This window comes from Salmo salar, chromosome 12 (assembly GCF_965601325.2).
Source record: "Salmo salar chromosome 12, fSalSal1, whole genome shotgun sequence".
In the NCBI taxonomy this organism is placed as follows: Eukaryota; Metazoa; Chordata; class Actinopteri; order Salmoniformes; family Salmonidae; genus Salmo; species Salmo salar.
Genome location: NC_138302.1, coordinates 35,989,431 through 36,005,796, shown reverse-complemented (window position 1 = coordinate 36,005,796; position 16,366 = coordinate 35,989,431). Strand labels below are relative to the sequence as shown.

The following is a 16,366-nucleotide window of genomic DNA, read 5'->3' as shown; positions in this document are numbered from 1 at the left end:
CCATCTCAAATCAACAGCACTCAATACCTTGAATCAAAAAATAAATCACGACTAACAGAAATAGGTAGGCTACATCCTATAGAAAATCCAAAGACAGAACATTGCTTTGCAATTGATTTTGTCAGCTAAGGCTCAAAGAGGCTAAGACATTGCTTTCAAGCCGATGTCCACATTGTTGCTAAGTGTGAGGATTGTGGCAGGCAAGGTTCCATCACCACTTCTGTAAGGTGCATCCTACACAGTCCTTCTTCCCTCTATCCGAGTTTGGTAATGGTCAGACTACCATTAATCCTTAATGTGTCAATGTCCAGTAAGGATTGCACCCGGTGGTAAAAATCAAAGAGCTGGTGTCCATCCACAAATACACGGAAACGCAGTAGTTCACAATGGATCTCGATCTGGGGAAGAAACAACGAGGGGAGGAAGTTCAGCCATTATGTTGTATTGTGAGTCTTAAATCATGTGTTACCTTCTTGAACCTGAACGACACCTGTCACTTTATTTCAGTGTTCTCAAAATGTGCTTAATCGTATGAAACAATATTAAATGTTTCTGTTTATTCCAATGTAAACCTAACCCTATGCTATAACCACATTATAACCTATATTATAATCATAACCCTATGCTATAAATTTCAGGATTCAGTGCCACTATCAAAAGGTGGAATATAAAGATGAGCCACTGAGAAGAAATGAAGATCCTCCAAATACCCGGAAAGGTTGGTCCTCGATGAAGGGGAAGTAGGGGATGAGCTTCTCAGCGTCGCCCCAGGTGCCCAAAACACAGGCCTTGCGTAGGAACTGGAGGTCCTCGAACTTGACACAGAGCTCCAATGCCACGTCAGTGGGAGGAGCCTCATCCACTGTGCCACACCCACAGGCCAGACTGATGTCAAAGCTGGGTAGCCACAAAGACCAAAAAAGGTAAGTGTGTTAGAAAAGGTAGTCTAAGTCTGTTAAGTATTTTGTGTTTCATTGTTTACATATACAATACTTACTAACCTTGTATAAAGTGGATTACAATCCTGACATTTACACTTCATCCTCCCAACTTCAGTGGCATTTTCCCACTCCACATGGCAATAGAATTCCAATACAACTTAGAGCAGGTTTTTTCTAAGGTACTGTATGGAAGCCACATCAAGATACTCTCACACTACATATTATTTGTAGCTGAGCTAACTGGTATTTGATAAAGGATAGTCATGCTCGACGTCCAAAATGGAAACCTTTGCACTTTATAGTGCAAAACTTTTGACCAGGGCTCTGGTCAAAAGTAGTGCACTGTACAGGGAAAAAGTTTCCATTTGGTATGCAGCCATGATGTGGGTGTGTCCAACGTACCTGTCAGGCTCAGGATTCACTATCCCCATCACAATGATCTTCTTTCCAGGCCTCATCCCACCTCTGATGCGACCACTGAATGGAACTGACTGAGAACAAAGTACCATACATTTTCTTAACACATCAAGAAGTCATGTGAACATACCCTCATGTACTCAAAAAACCTTCTTCAGAATAGGGTTCATATTGGTATGTTCAGCAAAATAACATAACGCTTACCAGTCTTTGCACAACCTCTTGGTCAAGGGAGATTGGACTGCATTTATTTCTATCAGATTTGTTAGGATGGTCACTAGTAGCCAAAGTTCTCTTTAGAAAGGGAAGCACACATAATACACGGTTTACATGTTTTTCAACAGTAGTCTGTATGCTTCAAGCAAACAGAACACACTGCTCAGTTTTAAAGAAAATTGCACTTTACATGAAAATTATAGATCATAGCCTAGATTGGTATGAAAACACCTATTGCCTTGTTGAAATGAATAAATAACACAGAGCACATTGAAGGCGACATAATAAATTGATGCTGCTGCTGCATGATGTGGACAAGACCGACATCCGTGTGTGCGTGCCTAGTATGATCAGCACGTGCTGAAAAATTACAGCAGATGGAGTTAAACTCGAGTCTACATTCCATTGAGAATTTGTGATAAAGTAGCCGATTAGTAGCACTTGAGCGACTTTTAGTCCAATCAACGTAGCCTACCTTGTTGAGGAATTTAGATATTCTATTATATTTAAATGAATCTATTCAATTTTCCCAAAGGTCTGTATCTATTAGGCCTGGGCTATGCTACACAATCTTGTGAATAAATTAAAACATATTTCTCATATTCACTTACCAGTTCCGCCATCTTGACCAAATGGAGAACAGAAAATGATCAGCTGGTGTGAAAGGTGCTCTGCCTGTCGCACCAACGTAATACGCACAGCAGAAGTGTCCTGACAGGTAGACTAGAGCAGCGACGGTGATGTTGGGATTTGCTAAAAAAAAAATATGCATACGGTTATTGCGAACGGCGACCTCCTATCTTGCGTTTTGCTTAGTTTCTGACCTGAAAGCTGCTGACGAAATCAAAATCTAATCCGTCTAATCCTTGTTTACTATAATCAGATAGCTTTGTTTTCTCTTTTCTATCCTCCAGCTCTCTTTCAATTATAGTGGGATAGAATGGGGCAGTGCCCTTTTAAAGTTACAAAGTAAACATCAACAATCAATTTATGATGTAGGCTACAAAATATTTATTTCAAAATGCGTTCAGTTATATCTACCTTACATTTATTATGCTTTATTATAAGGGCCTATTAATATATACATTTTTAAACAAAAGTATGAATAACACTTTTTATGCAGTGGAAACAAATGGATAAAAAACAACATATTGTAAAAATGGACTTAGAAATCAGTCTAGGACCACAATGAAATATAATAAAGAAAAAAATTTGTATTTTCTAACAGTCGATAAAACTGAGAGAGGCTTCTGTGCCAGCTGTCCCTGGATGGCAACTGGAAGGTAGGCCACATCCTGGTCCCTATCCTGGCTCTTCTGACAGCTGATCTACTCCTCTTCCATCTCATAGTCCCCCACAGGGAGAGACAGTGTTCTGGCTCATGGACGAGGTGGAAGACAAAAACATATTTCCATAACAGGCTCTCTTGGACGAAGCACCTCTCCTCTGGGGTGGGACTCTGCAGCACAGGGCTGGGTGAACGGGCCTTCTCCATGTCGCTTCAAATGCTGGAGGCTCTCCTCTGCTCAGGGGGGGAAGGATGCATGATCTGCCACCGGAAGTACGCCCGTGTGACATAGTTAGACATGCATCCTTTGGTTTATTGTGAGTTTCACTAAAATGTAGAAACCAGGTTATCTATTGTTCATGGTTATTTGGAGACACATGGTCAGCATCATACCTGTATCTCATCGAAGGACATCCATGGTTTCTGGGGGTAGTAAGATTGAGACTTCCAAGAGTCAACAGGATCAATGGTCAGGTCATCTCTGAAACTATCCGTATGCATTCACACCCTCAGGTTGACCATTCCAAGGAGGTTGTGCGTTGGTCCATCGCCAAAAGACCTGTAGTCTGATTCGGCTTCTTTAGTCTGACTGAAATAGCTGATATTCTCAAAATCTTTGACATGGTCAGGCTTTCCGTTGGTGTGCGTAGAATCCAAAATGTCTATGGAGATACTAAAATAAAAAACACCAACCTGTGCTCGTACCTTTCCGCTTCATGATCAAATTTTGATATGAGTTTCTTGAATTCAGAACATTTGAATTATGTTTCCTGGGAAACACTGCTTTATGACATCTTCGGAACTCCAGCGATGTCATATGTTTTTGAGATAAAGTAAAATAATACTGTCCTAAATTCATTGGTGTAAAGTACTTAAGTAAAAATACTTTAAAGTACTAATTAAGTTGTGTTTGTGTGTACCTGTACTTTACTTTACTAGTGATATTTTTGACTACTTTTACTTTTACTTCATTACATTCTGTCACACGCTGATCTGTTTCACCTGTCTGTGCTTGTTTCCACCCCCTGTGTATTTATACCTGTGTTCTCTGTTTATCTGTTGCCAGTTCGTCTTGTCTAGTCAGGTCTTACCAGCGTTCATTCCCGCCTTCCTGTTTCTCTAATTCTGTTTCCTAGTTTTTCCCAGTTCTGACCATTCTGCCTGCCCTGACCCTGAGCCTGCCTGCTGTCCTGTACCTGCCTGACTCTGACCTGATCACAAACCTCTGCCTGCTCTGGACCTGCCCTTTGCCGGCCCGTGTTTCTAATAAATAATCTGAGAACTGTAGTATCCGCCTCCCGTGTCTGCATCTGGGTCATATCCTGAATCGTGATACATTCCTAAAGAAAATAATATACTTTATACTCCATACATTTTCCCTGACACCCAAAAGTACTTGTTACATTCTGAATGCTTAGCAGGACAGGAACATTATCCAATTCACACATTTATCAAGACAACATCCCTGATCATCCCTACTGCCTCTGATCTGGCAGACTCACTAAACACACATGCTTTGTTTGTAAATAATGTCTGAGTGTTGGAGTGTGCCCCTGGCTATCCATAAAAATAACAAGAATGGGGCCAGTTGGTTTGCTTAATATAAGGAATTTGAAATGATTTATAATTTTACTTTTGATACTTAAGTATATTTTTGAAATTACATTTACTTTTGATACTTAAGTATACTGAACAAAAATATAAACGCAACATGTAACAATTTCAACGATTTTACTGAGTTACAGTTCATACAAGGAAATCAGTCAATTCAAATAAATAAATTAGTCCATAATCTATGGATTTCACATGACTGGGTAGGGGCGCAGCCATGGGTGGACCTGAGAGGGCATAGATCCACCCACTTGCCAGGCCCACCCACTAGGGAGTCAGGCCCAGCCAATCAGAATGAGTTTTCCCCACAAAAGGGCTTTATTACAGACAGAAATACTCCTCAGCACCCGTTCCCCCCTCAGACAGATGTGGAAGTCCTGGACTTGCGTGGTTACGCATGGTTGCAATTGTGAGGCCGGTTAGACGTATTGCCAAATTCTTTAAAATTACGTTGGAGGCGGCTTATGGTAGAGAAATTAACATTGAATTCCCTGGCAACAGCTCTAGTGGACATTCCTGCAGTCAGCATGCCAATTGCACACTCCCTCAAAACTTGAGACATCTGTGGCATTGAGTTGTGTGACAGAACTGCACATTTTAGAGTGGCCTTTTATCGTTCCCAGCACAAGGTGCACCTGTATAATGATCATGCTGTTTAATCAGCTTCTTGATATGCCACACCTGTCAGGTGTATGGCCCTTCCCTGTAGCTCAGTTGGTAGAGCATGGTGTTTGCAACGCAAGGTGTTTGCAACGTCAGGTTGTGGGTTGGATCCCCACGGGGGGCCAGTACGAAAATAAAAAAATATGTATGAAATGAAAAATGAAATGAAATGTATGCATTCACCAATGTAAGTCGCTCTGGATAAGAGCGTCTGCTAAATGACTAAAATGTAAAATGTAAATGTAATTATCTTGGCAAAGGAGAAATGTTCACTAACAGGGATGTAAACCAAGTTGTGCACAGAATTTGAGAGCAATAAGCTTTTGTGCGTATGGACATTTCTGGGATCTTTTATTTCAGCTCCCGAGTGGCGCAGCAGTCTAAGGCACTGCATCTCAGTGCTTGAGGTGTCACTACAGACACTCTGGTTTGATTCCAGGCTGCATCACAACTGGCCATGATTGGTAGTCCCATAGGGCGGCGCACAATTGGCCCAGTGTCTTCCGGGGTTGGCCGGTGTAGGCTGTCATTGTAAATAAGAATTTGTTCTGAACTGACTTGCCATGTTAAATAAAGGTTATATTTAAAAAAACATTTTGTAATTGAAACATGTTACCAATAATTTACATGTTGCATTTATATATTTTTTCAGTATACCATAAATTTAAAACCAAATACTTTTAAACTTTTACACAAGTAATATTTTACTGGGTGACTTTCACTTGAGTCATTTTCTATGAAGGTATCTTTACTTTTACTCAATCAATGACAATTGGGTACTTTTTTCACCACTGCCTAAACTAACATTCCTAATACAATGGCCTTCTAGGGTTCTGCAATGGACATTTCACTTCTTAAAAGTTTCCTCAATGACAGAAACCTTAAAAAGTGTAGTACCATAGCCTATTGCTGTCTGCAATAATATTCTAATAAAGAAATACAAGGACTGTCTTTTCTTTCTTGGTATGATGCATCTTTATCTGAGTAATTTATAGGCAAATGTCATCATGTACTCTATACACTGATTGTACAAAACATTGGGAACACCTTCCTAATATTGAGTTGCAAACTTTTTTGCCCTCAGAACAGCCTCAATTCGTCGGGGCATGGACTTTACAAGGTGTCGAAATCGTTCAACAAAGATGCTGGCCCATATTGACTCCAATGCTTCCCACAGTTGTGTCAAGTTGTTTGGATGTCCTCTTGATACACACGGGAAACTGATGAGCTTGAAAAACCCAGCAACGTGGAAATGCCCGCCCAGTGAGCAATTATATTCATGTATAAAAAAACAAATAATGGAAGAAAAGCAGTGCAAGTTTGAATTTTGTAAAGTTAGTGTGGTAGAGGTGGAAAAATTATTGTTAACGATCAATAATGACAAACCTCCTGGCATTGACAACTTAGATGGAAAGCTACTGAGGATGGTAGCTGACTATAGCCACTCCTATCTGTCATATTATTAATCTGAGTCTAGAGGAAAGTCTTTGTCCTCAGGCCTGGAGCAAAGCCAAAGTAATTCCGCTACCCAAGAGTGGTAAAGCGGCCTTTACTGGTTCTAACAGCAGACCTATAAGCTTGCTGCCAGCTCTTAGCAAACTGTTGGAAAAAATTGTGTTTGACCAAATACAATGCTATTTCTCTGTAAACAAATTAACAACAGACCTTCAGCATGCTTATAGAGAAGGGCACTCAACATGTACTACACTGACTGAAATGACTGATGATTCGTTGAAAGAAATTGATAAAAAGAAGATTGTGGGAGCTGTACTGTTAGATTTCAGTGCAGCCTTTGATATTATTGACCATAACCTGTTGTTGAAAAAACTTAAGTGCTATGGCTTTTCAACCTCTGCCATATCGTGGATTCAGAGCTATCTATCTAATAGAACTCAAAGGGTTTTCTTTAATGGAAGCGTCTCTAATGTCAAAAATGTAAAGTGTGGTGTACCGCTGGGCAGCTCTCTAGGCCCTTTACTCTTTTCTATTTTTACAAATGACCTGCCACTGGCATTAAACAAAGCATGTGTGTCTGTGTCTGCTGATGATTCAACCATATACCCATCAGAAACCACAGCTAATGAAGTCACTGAAACCCTTAACAAAGAGTTGCAGTCTGTTTTGGAATGGGTGGCCAGTAATAAACTGGTCCTGAACATCTCTAAAACTAAGAGCATTGTATTTGGTACAAATCAATCCTTAAGTGCTAGACCTCAGGTGAATCTGGTAATGAATGGTGTGGCTGTTGAGCAAGTTGAGGAGACTAAATTACTTGGCGTTACCTTAGATTGTAAACTGTCATGGTCAAAACATATAGATTCAATGGTTGCAAAGATGGGGAGAGGTCTAGCCGTAATAAAGAGATGCTCTGCTTTTTTGACACCACACTCCAAAAAGCAAGTTCTGCAGGCTCTAGTTTTGTCTAATCTTGATTATTGTCCAGTCGTGTGGTCGAGTGCTGCAAGGAAAGACCTAGTTAAGCTGCAGCTGGCCCAGAACAGAGTGGCACGTTTTGCTCTTAATTGTAATAAGAGGGCTAATATTAATACTATGCATGCCAGTCTCTCTTGCCTAAGAGTTGAGGAGAGACTGACTGCATCACTTCTTTTTATAAGAAACATTAATGTGTTAAATCCCAAATTGTTTGCATAGTCAATTTACACACAGCTCTGACACACACACTTATCCCACCAGACATGCCACCAGGGGTCTTTTCATAGTCCCCAAATCCAGAACAAATTCAAGAAAACGTACAGTATTATATAGAGCCCTTATTACATGGAACTTCCTTCCATCTCATATTGCTAAAATAAACAGCAAACCTGGTTTCAAAAAACAGATAAAGCAACCCCTTGCTGCACAATGCTTCTCCCTTATTTGACCTAGATAGTTTGTGTGTATGCATTGATATGCAGGCTACATGTGCCTTCTTAAAAATGTATGTAGTTCTGTCCTTGAGCTGCTCTTGTCTAATGATTTTCTGTATTATATCATTCCGTATTATGTTTCATGTTTTGTGTGGACCCCAGTTAGAGTAGCTGCTGCTTTTGCAACAGCTAATGTGGATCCTAATAAAATATAAAAATACCAAAACCGAAAGCCAAAACCTGGCACCTACTACCATAAGAGAGCTGTGAGAAAACATCTGAATGAAAAGAGATATTATTGATATTATTCAAAGGCGCTTAAATATTTTGTCTTGCCTGTTCACCCTTTGAATGGCACACATATGCAATCCATGTCTCAATTGTTTCAAGACTTAAAAACTCTTATTTAACCTGCCTCCTCACCTTCATCTACATTGATTGAAGTGGATTTAAAAAGTGATCATATCTTTCACCTGAATTCCCCTGGTCAGACTGTCATGGAAAGAGCAGGTGTTCCTAATATTTTGTACACTCGATGTATATACCCAATGTATGTCCATGTATTTACAAAATTAACACTAGATGGCACAACTTACTCAGTGTGGGTCTGCTGTCTGGGTTCACACATGGAGCCCATGAATCATGTACTTACTGTATATGTATTTCATTGCACCTCAACAGATACTGTTCAGTCTAAGAAATGTGACCACGCCATGTGACAAAAGTTTTGGGGTTATAACAATTAAGGGTTGGTTTCTATTGGAAAAGCACACCAATCAGGCATTGGACAGATATATGGACACAGGACAGATAGACAAAAAGACACATCTCTAATCTTACTTGCCCTCTCCACTATTCACTCTTGTAATGATCTTGTTTGATACACTACTACTATAACTGCTACCCATGCCCACCCTTTTTCTCCTCACATCACATTGTCCATGGCCTCTGGTCCCACAGTGACCTTGAACCAGCCGTGTCATCGTTGCCACGTGCAGAGAATGTATCCGATTACACAAGCACCTGGCTGGTAGAGAGAGAGATGGAAAGATAAGGAGAAAGAGAAGGGATGTAGAAGAGAATTTTTTTTTTTTTTGTAATAATAAGAGAGCTGTGAGAAAACATCTGAATGAAAAGAGATATTGTTGAGATATTCCCAACATTTTACCTTATATGGCCTATATAGCCCTTTGGTTCTTTGTCAAATAAAATTGAATACATTTTCTGAGAATTCTGTAAACACTATCATTGTACATGTAGTGATGATATTACAGTTATAGGTTGTGATGTTTTTACTGTTATTGCTAGGTAATAGGAATACAGTGTATTCCACTTACTGCACTGTTTGACACAATTCTTAAGGCAAATGCCTACAGACTGCCTTGTTCTTGTCTGGTAAAATGTAGTATTGGGAACATTACTGTAACCTCCCTACCCAACAATGAAATGAGTGTTAGAGGAAAAACAAAAGGTATTGGAAATCCAGAACAGATAATCAAACCTAAGTGTTATTCAGTTCAAGTACGATACAGAGACTTATTCACACACCACAGCCAACCATGACTCAGCTATCATCACCTACATATTAAAGCTCCAACCCACACACACACCCTTATGAAAAGGTTATTGAGAGGGCAGGCATTGATTCATTGGCAATGACAATGCAGAAACCGACGCAGCTTGTCATATCCCACCCCTATTCACTCAACTGTTTCATTTTAGAGTGGACTGCAGTCGTGAATTCACTTGTTTCACCTCATTTTACATATGCTGTTATTATATACATGTACTGCTGTTATCTATGTACTCAAGCACAAGGATAACGTATTTATCCTGGTTTCTCTCTCTCAAATGCACACACACACACACGCACGCACGCACGCACGCACACACACACACACACACACACACACACACACACACACACACAATCACACACACAGCAGAGTATAACTATAATTGTGAAGACTTTTTGGCAACCAACCAACAATTGAGTTCCATTCCAGATTCTACTTTTCCTTACCCCTAACCCTAACCTTTACCCTAACCCTAACTCCTTACCCTAAACATAACCCCTAACACTAAAAAAAATGTTTACCCCAATTCTAACCCTAAACCTAACCCCTAAGCCTAAAATAACCTTTTTCCTTGTATCGGCCAAATGTCCTCACTTGCCAAATGTGCCCCCCCATACACATAAGAATCCAGAGAAGAAAACTTCTGCATCTTCCAAGTTTGTGCTATTTAAAACATTATGTAAACATATCAGTGTTCATGGTTACAGTGTCCATGACTGCATAACAACAGCATACAGGTCAGGCATACAATCATTTAGTGGTTTGGAAACGTAATATTTGCTAGTATTAGCACAACATTCGCTGCACCCTATGCTCCTACTGTACTCTTAAGAACCAAATGCAGCGCTGTTGCTTTGTTGATGTGTGTTTCGTTGCTGGAGGAAAAAAATGGCCCTCAGGTTTTCGGCAGTATGGTGGCGAAGAGCTCTTTGAAAGTGTGGGATAAATTCCAGATATTGAAGCAGGAATACATCTGTGCAAAGACAAGCAAGCAAGAGTGAAGAATACCTACCATTTTTCCCCCAATCAAATGCAGAGGCAAACCAAGAAATTGTGAACTAAGAGGTTATTCAAAAGTCACTGTATGGAGGAGTCCTGTCTTGCAGAAGAGGGATTATTTTAGTATTTCTCTCTCTCTCTCTCACACACACACACACACACACACACACACACACACACACACACACACACACACACACACACACACACACACACACACACACACACACACACACACACACACACACACACACACACACACACACACATTTCACTTGGTCCCCATTTTGTTGGTCCCCACAAGGTTAAATGCTATCTCTAGGGGGTTTAGGGTTAAGGTTAGAATTCGTGTTGGGGTTAGAATTAGGTTTAGGGTTAGGAGCTAGGGTTAGTTCATGGTTAGGGTTAGATTTTCAGGTTAAGGTCAGGTTTAGGGTTAAGGTTAGGGTAAGGGTTAGCGTTATGGTTAGGGGTTAGGGAAAATTGGATTTAGAATGGGACTGAATTGTTAGTTGTACAAGCCTGTGTGTGTGTGTGTGTGTGTGTGTGTGTGTGTGTGTGTGTGTGTGTGTGTGTGTGTGTGTGTGTGTGTGTGTGTGTGTGTGTGTGTGTGTGTGTGTGTGTGTGTGTGTGTGTGTGTGTGTGTGTGTGTGTGCGTGTGTGCGGCATTTCCAGTAGACTAGGCTACAACTACAAGGCCCATGGTACGTTTCGACGCGTCTCATGACGTAACTTCATGTGAGCACGAGCAGACTGGAGCAAAGACGCGATTGTAAAGATTACTCACTCTAGTATTGTCCGTTTACCAGTACATTAGAGCGAAAATAGTTGGACAGCATATAACAACGTTATAAACATTAATATATTATCAGGTGAATGTAAAAATAACTCGACAATTCGGTGTTTAGGTCAGCACGGACAGAATCTCTTTCCTTTCATCCTTCGGTGTGCGTTTTTTTCAACTGGAGCATTCAAATTGGATTTCGAGCGAATATCGGGAAAGTCCAGATGATGCTGTCGGATTATCATTAGGTAAGGCGAGTTTGAAACACATACAATGTGCTTTATTTTATGTAGCTGACGTGTTATTTTCCTGCAATTTGCTTGGCTACCCAGGGGAAAGTTATTGTCATCATCAGTACAATATAAAATTGTAGCCTACCGTTAATTGTTGCACACCTTTTACACGTTTTTTTGTTGTCGACTATTAACGTTACCCATAGTAGGCTTAGCATACAACGTATCACTTTTTACTTTCAAGTTAGTCTATTCATGGCACAGAAACCAAACAATGACAACATTTTCCAGCAGTAAGAAATACCTAAAATGAGGTTGGTTTATAGCCCATTGTCATCATTCACACATTGAAAACCAAGTAGCCTACCTACCCATTTAACTATTAAGAGAGAGGTAGGTATGTGTACTTGAAATGTCTATGGCACTTTTGAAGTATGTATATTACGTTACTGGTTGTGCACAATGAAGGGTCTCTCTTTCCCTTGTGTGGTTGACAAACTGGTTTGGCCCGCACATAGAAAGCCCAGCTGGGGGCTATTGTTCCCACAACGTAAACTGATTTGCATGCATCATCTTACTCGAGCATCTGGCCTCGTGATTCCCTCTTTTGTTCCCCCATATTCGGCTCATTTGCTCAACTGTCCAGTCATATTCATTGCTGTCCCTATCACAGTAGAGCTGTGTTTGTGTGTAGGATATACTGTCTTTACTTTGAAGTACCCTTTGACCCTTCTCTATATAAGGTTAAGGCCTATTTGAAGAGAAACTGGCTTCGTATCAAACTGTCATCTGAGTATGGTAGGGCTGTTAGTAGCCTAATGTCTATACTTTGACATTCCCTTTGCCCCTCTAGTCTATTATAAGCACTGTTGATTCATGATTGTGCTGTCTTAGAAAACTGGCTTGGTATCATCATACTGTCATCTGACTATACTCCTCAGTAGTGGAGGACATCATCAGTGGATGCTTGGGAGAGTTTAAAAATAACACCATCATATCACTCTCACCAGAGTTTCCATTCCTGAAATGGGCTGGATCTGTTTCCTTTATTTAATCATGCCCGGTCTCCCTACTCGACTCCGACCTCCCAGATAAGATGCTTTTCCGACTCACCCCTGGTATGTCAACAGGTTGTGCTGGGATCAGTTATGCACGTCCATTTGTATGGGACGAAAAGCCCTAAGGATGGGTGTGTGTTTCATGCCTTGATTAGGGAAGAAAAACAAACGTGGGGTCACCGAAGGTTGCTGAGGCTGAACATGGATGGAGCTTTCAGAGCCTGCCGTTTTGTGAGGATCACGTTAGGGTTCTGTGGCTCGGCAGTGGCTAAAGGGTAGAGAAACACAATTAGTTAACATCAACCCTGGGGCACATACTGAAAACATGTAACTTATGGTGTATTACACATAGCCTACTACAAGTTACTAAGTAATTCAGAGCCTATATCATGTTAACAGCAACATTGGGTGTGCCATGACCAACATTTAAGCCTATGTTTGTGTAGTGTTGTGCAAGCATCGCTTATAACTGTATTTTAGCCTACATTCCCTGTCAAGGGCCCTTACATGCTCATCATTCTCATGACGTTGGTTCATGTTTAGGTTATAACTTGTGTGACTGATCTATTTTGAACAGAGAGTGAATGAGTAGACAAAACATTAAACAACTCGCCACCTAGCCTGTAAGTCTTTCTAACTTGGAGATCTGCCTCTGTGGTAAGGTCAATTAATGAAAGTCATTCCTGGAAAGATCCCTTTCTTCCCTTTTTCCTGACTGGACAGAAAGACACAAAGGCTGTTTTAATTGGTCCTATCCATTCCTCTCCACATTCCTTTTTCTGCTTGCGCCCCTCCTTAATTCCTCTCCTGTTATCAAGGTCGACTTGATGTGTTTGAAAGTTCCAATCATGGGCACCTACAAGCCACCGCCTCTTATCTCTCTCAGGTTGCGTCCAAAATGGCACCCTATTCCCTATGTAGTGCACCACTTTTGACCCGGGGCCCGTAGGGTTCAGGTCAAAAGTAGTACACTATATAGCGAATAGGATGCCATTTGGGATGCATTCTAATTTTCTTGTTCTCCGTGAACTTGGAAAATGGAGAGGTTGTCTACCTGGCCGATTTTGCTTCAACGCTATAGGGGAAACACATTTGCTTGTGTAACAGTATAGCTTCCGTCCCTCTCCTCGCCCCAACCTGGGCTCGAACCAGGGACCCTCTGCACACATTAACCACTGACACCCCACGAAGCATCGTTACCCATCGCGCCACAAAAGCCGCGGCCCTTGCAACGCAAGGGGAACAACCACTTCACGTCTCAGAGCGAGTGACGTCATCGATTGAAACGCTATTAGCGTGCACCACCGCTAACTAACTAGCCATTTCACATCGGTTACACTTGGGAACTTTTGTTTTGCCCATGATTACCTCCCTAGTTTTCACCGTTCTTCTAACTGATGGTTGGAGAATGGGGGAAAACAAATAAAAGTGGTAACTTTCTGTCCTGAATTTGTATGATAGTATAATCAAATCAAATCAAATCAAATGTATTTATATAGCCCTTCGTACATCAGCTGATATCTCAAAGTGCTGTACAGAAACCCAGCCTAAAACCCCAAACAGCAAGCAATGCATGTGAAAGACGCACGGTGGCTAGGAAAAACTCCCTGGGAAAAACTCCCTAGAAAGGCCAAAAACCTAGGAAGAAACCTAGAGAGGAACCAGGCTATGAGGGGTGGCCAGTCCTCTTCTGGCTGTGCAGGGTGGATATTATAACAGAACATGGTCAAGATGTTAAAATGTTCATAAATGACCAGCATGGTCAAATAATAATAATCATAGTAGTTGTCGAGGGTGCAACAAGCACGTCCGGTGAACAGGTCAGGGTTCCATAGCCGCAGGCAGAACAGTTGAAACTGGAGCAGCAGCACGGCCAGGTGGACTGGGGACAGCAAGGAGTCATCATGCCAGGTAGTCCTGAGGCATGGTCCTAGGGCTCAGGTCCTCCGAGAGAAAGACAATGACATGTGTTCTCTGTGACATTGCTGCTCATAAGCAAATGGACGTTATCCTTACCTATAGCTAAATCGGTGCCTTGTATGAGGATGACACCAGTAGTTCACAGATGTAGCCTAGCTTTTTTAGTTTGAAATTCAGAAGGCCATCTTCACTCTCTGAGGAAGATGCATTCTAGGCACATCACGGTATACTTTATTTTTTTTAAACAATTATTTATTTGCCTTTCAGGGTAGTCTGTGTTTTACCTCAATGAATAATTCAAAGTATTTGAAATGTAAACTCCCACCCTCCATCTGATACCTCAAAAGTCAGACTCCTGAGGTTATGTCACCTTTGGACTCCATTTTAAACTGACATGATGACATCTCCCTTACCCCCCATTGTTAATGACGTTAATAAAGAATAATAAACCTTGTATAAAGACTGTATTAAATTATCTGGAAAGTCTCTCTCTCTCTCTCTCTCTCTCTCTCTCTCTCTCTCTCTCTCTCTCTCTCTCTCTCTCAAAGCCAGCCATAAGCTTATTAGCCTGCAGTCTAACCCTTTTTATGAGGTGCCGTGTTTGGATCAGACTTTGTCCTTCCCTTGATAATCTCTTTATAGAGATGGGTGCCTATGAAATGGCCACCTACAGCCAATAGCAACCCTCTTTATTGGATTGTGGAAAACGGCACCTATGACCTCTGTGAACAGGGTTACGTTAAAAGTCCTAAAAGGCTTGTTAGGCTTACACAGTATGTACTAGAGGTCGACCGATTAATCAGAATGGCCGATTAATTAGGGCCGATTTCAAGTTTTCATAACAATCGGTAATCGGTATTTTTGGCCACCGATTTGCCAATTTTTTAAAATATTTTTTAAATATATTTTTTAAATAATATTTTTTAACTAAGCAAGTCAGTTAACCTCTTACATCTAGACGTTCCGCTAGCGGAACACCTGCTCCAATATCCAATGATAGGCGTGGCGCGAATTACAAATTCCTCAAAAATACAAAAACTTCAATTTTTCAAACATATGACTATTTCACAGCATTTTAAAGCCAAGACTCTCCTTTATCTAACCACACTGTCCGATTTCAAAAAGGCTTTACAGCGAAAGCAAAACATTAGATTATGTCAGCAGAGTACCAAGCCAGAAATAATCAGACACCCATTTTTCAAGCTAGCATATAATGTCACAAAAAACAAAACCACAGCTAAATGCAGCACTAACCTTTGATGATCTTCATCAGATGACAACCCTAGGACATTATGTTATACAATGCATGCATGTTTTGTTCAATTAAGTTCATATTTATATCAAAAACCAGCTTTTTACATTAGCATGTGACGTTCAGAACTAGCATACCCCCCGCAAACATCCGGTGAATTTACTAAATTACTCACGATAAACGTTCACAAAAAACATAACAATTATTTTAAGAATTATAGATACAGAACTCCTCTATGCACTCGATATGTCCGATTTTAAAATAGCTTTTCGGTGAAAGCACATTTTGCAATATTCTCAGTAGATAGCCCAGCCATCACGGCTAGCCATTTAGACACCGACCAAGTTTAACCCTGATCAAACTCCGATTTACTATTACAAAAGTTTCATTACCTTTGTTGTCTTCGTCAGAATGCACTCCCAGGACTGCTACTTCAATAACAAATGTTGGTTTGGTCCAAAATAATCCATCGTTATATCCGAATAGCGGCGTTTTGTTCGTGCGTTCCAGACACTATCCGAAATGGTAAAGAAGGGTCGT

General features: G+C 40.8%; 2 protein-coding genes across 2 annotated transcripts in view; one reads left to right on the top strand and one right to left on the bottom strand.

The window, feature by feature from the left end:
- Positions 1-126: 126 nt before the first annotated feature.
- Positions 127-2,411, bottom strand: LOC106564854 (galectin-related protein). The gene is made up of 5 exons (XM_014131316.3): positions 2,186-2,411; positions 1,563-1,652; positions 1,344-1,432; positions 711-897; positions 127-398 (listed from the first exon to the last, which is right to left on the bottom strand). Exons 1-5 carry the CDS (start codon positions 2,195-2,197, stop codon positions 255-257), a joined length of 522 nt encoding a protein of 173 aa, XP_013986791.1. The 5' UTR covers positions 2,198-2,411; the 3' UTR covers positions 127-254.
- Positions 2,412-11,310: 8,899 nt separating this feature from the next.
- Positions 11,311-16,366, top strand: part of LOC106564855 (E3 ubiquitin-protein ligase pellino homolog 1) — a 62,399-nt gene continuing 57,343 nt past the window's right edge. Inside the window, exon 1 of the mRNA XM_014131317.2 lies at positions 11,311-11,611. The gene's annotated coding sequence lies outside the window, so the exon portion shown is untranslated. The remainder of the gene's footprint in view (positions 11,612-16,366) is intronic.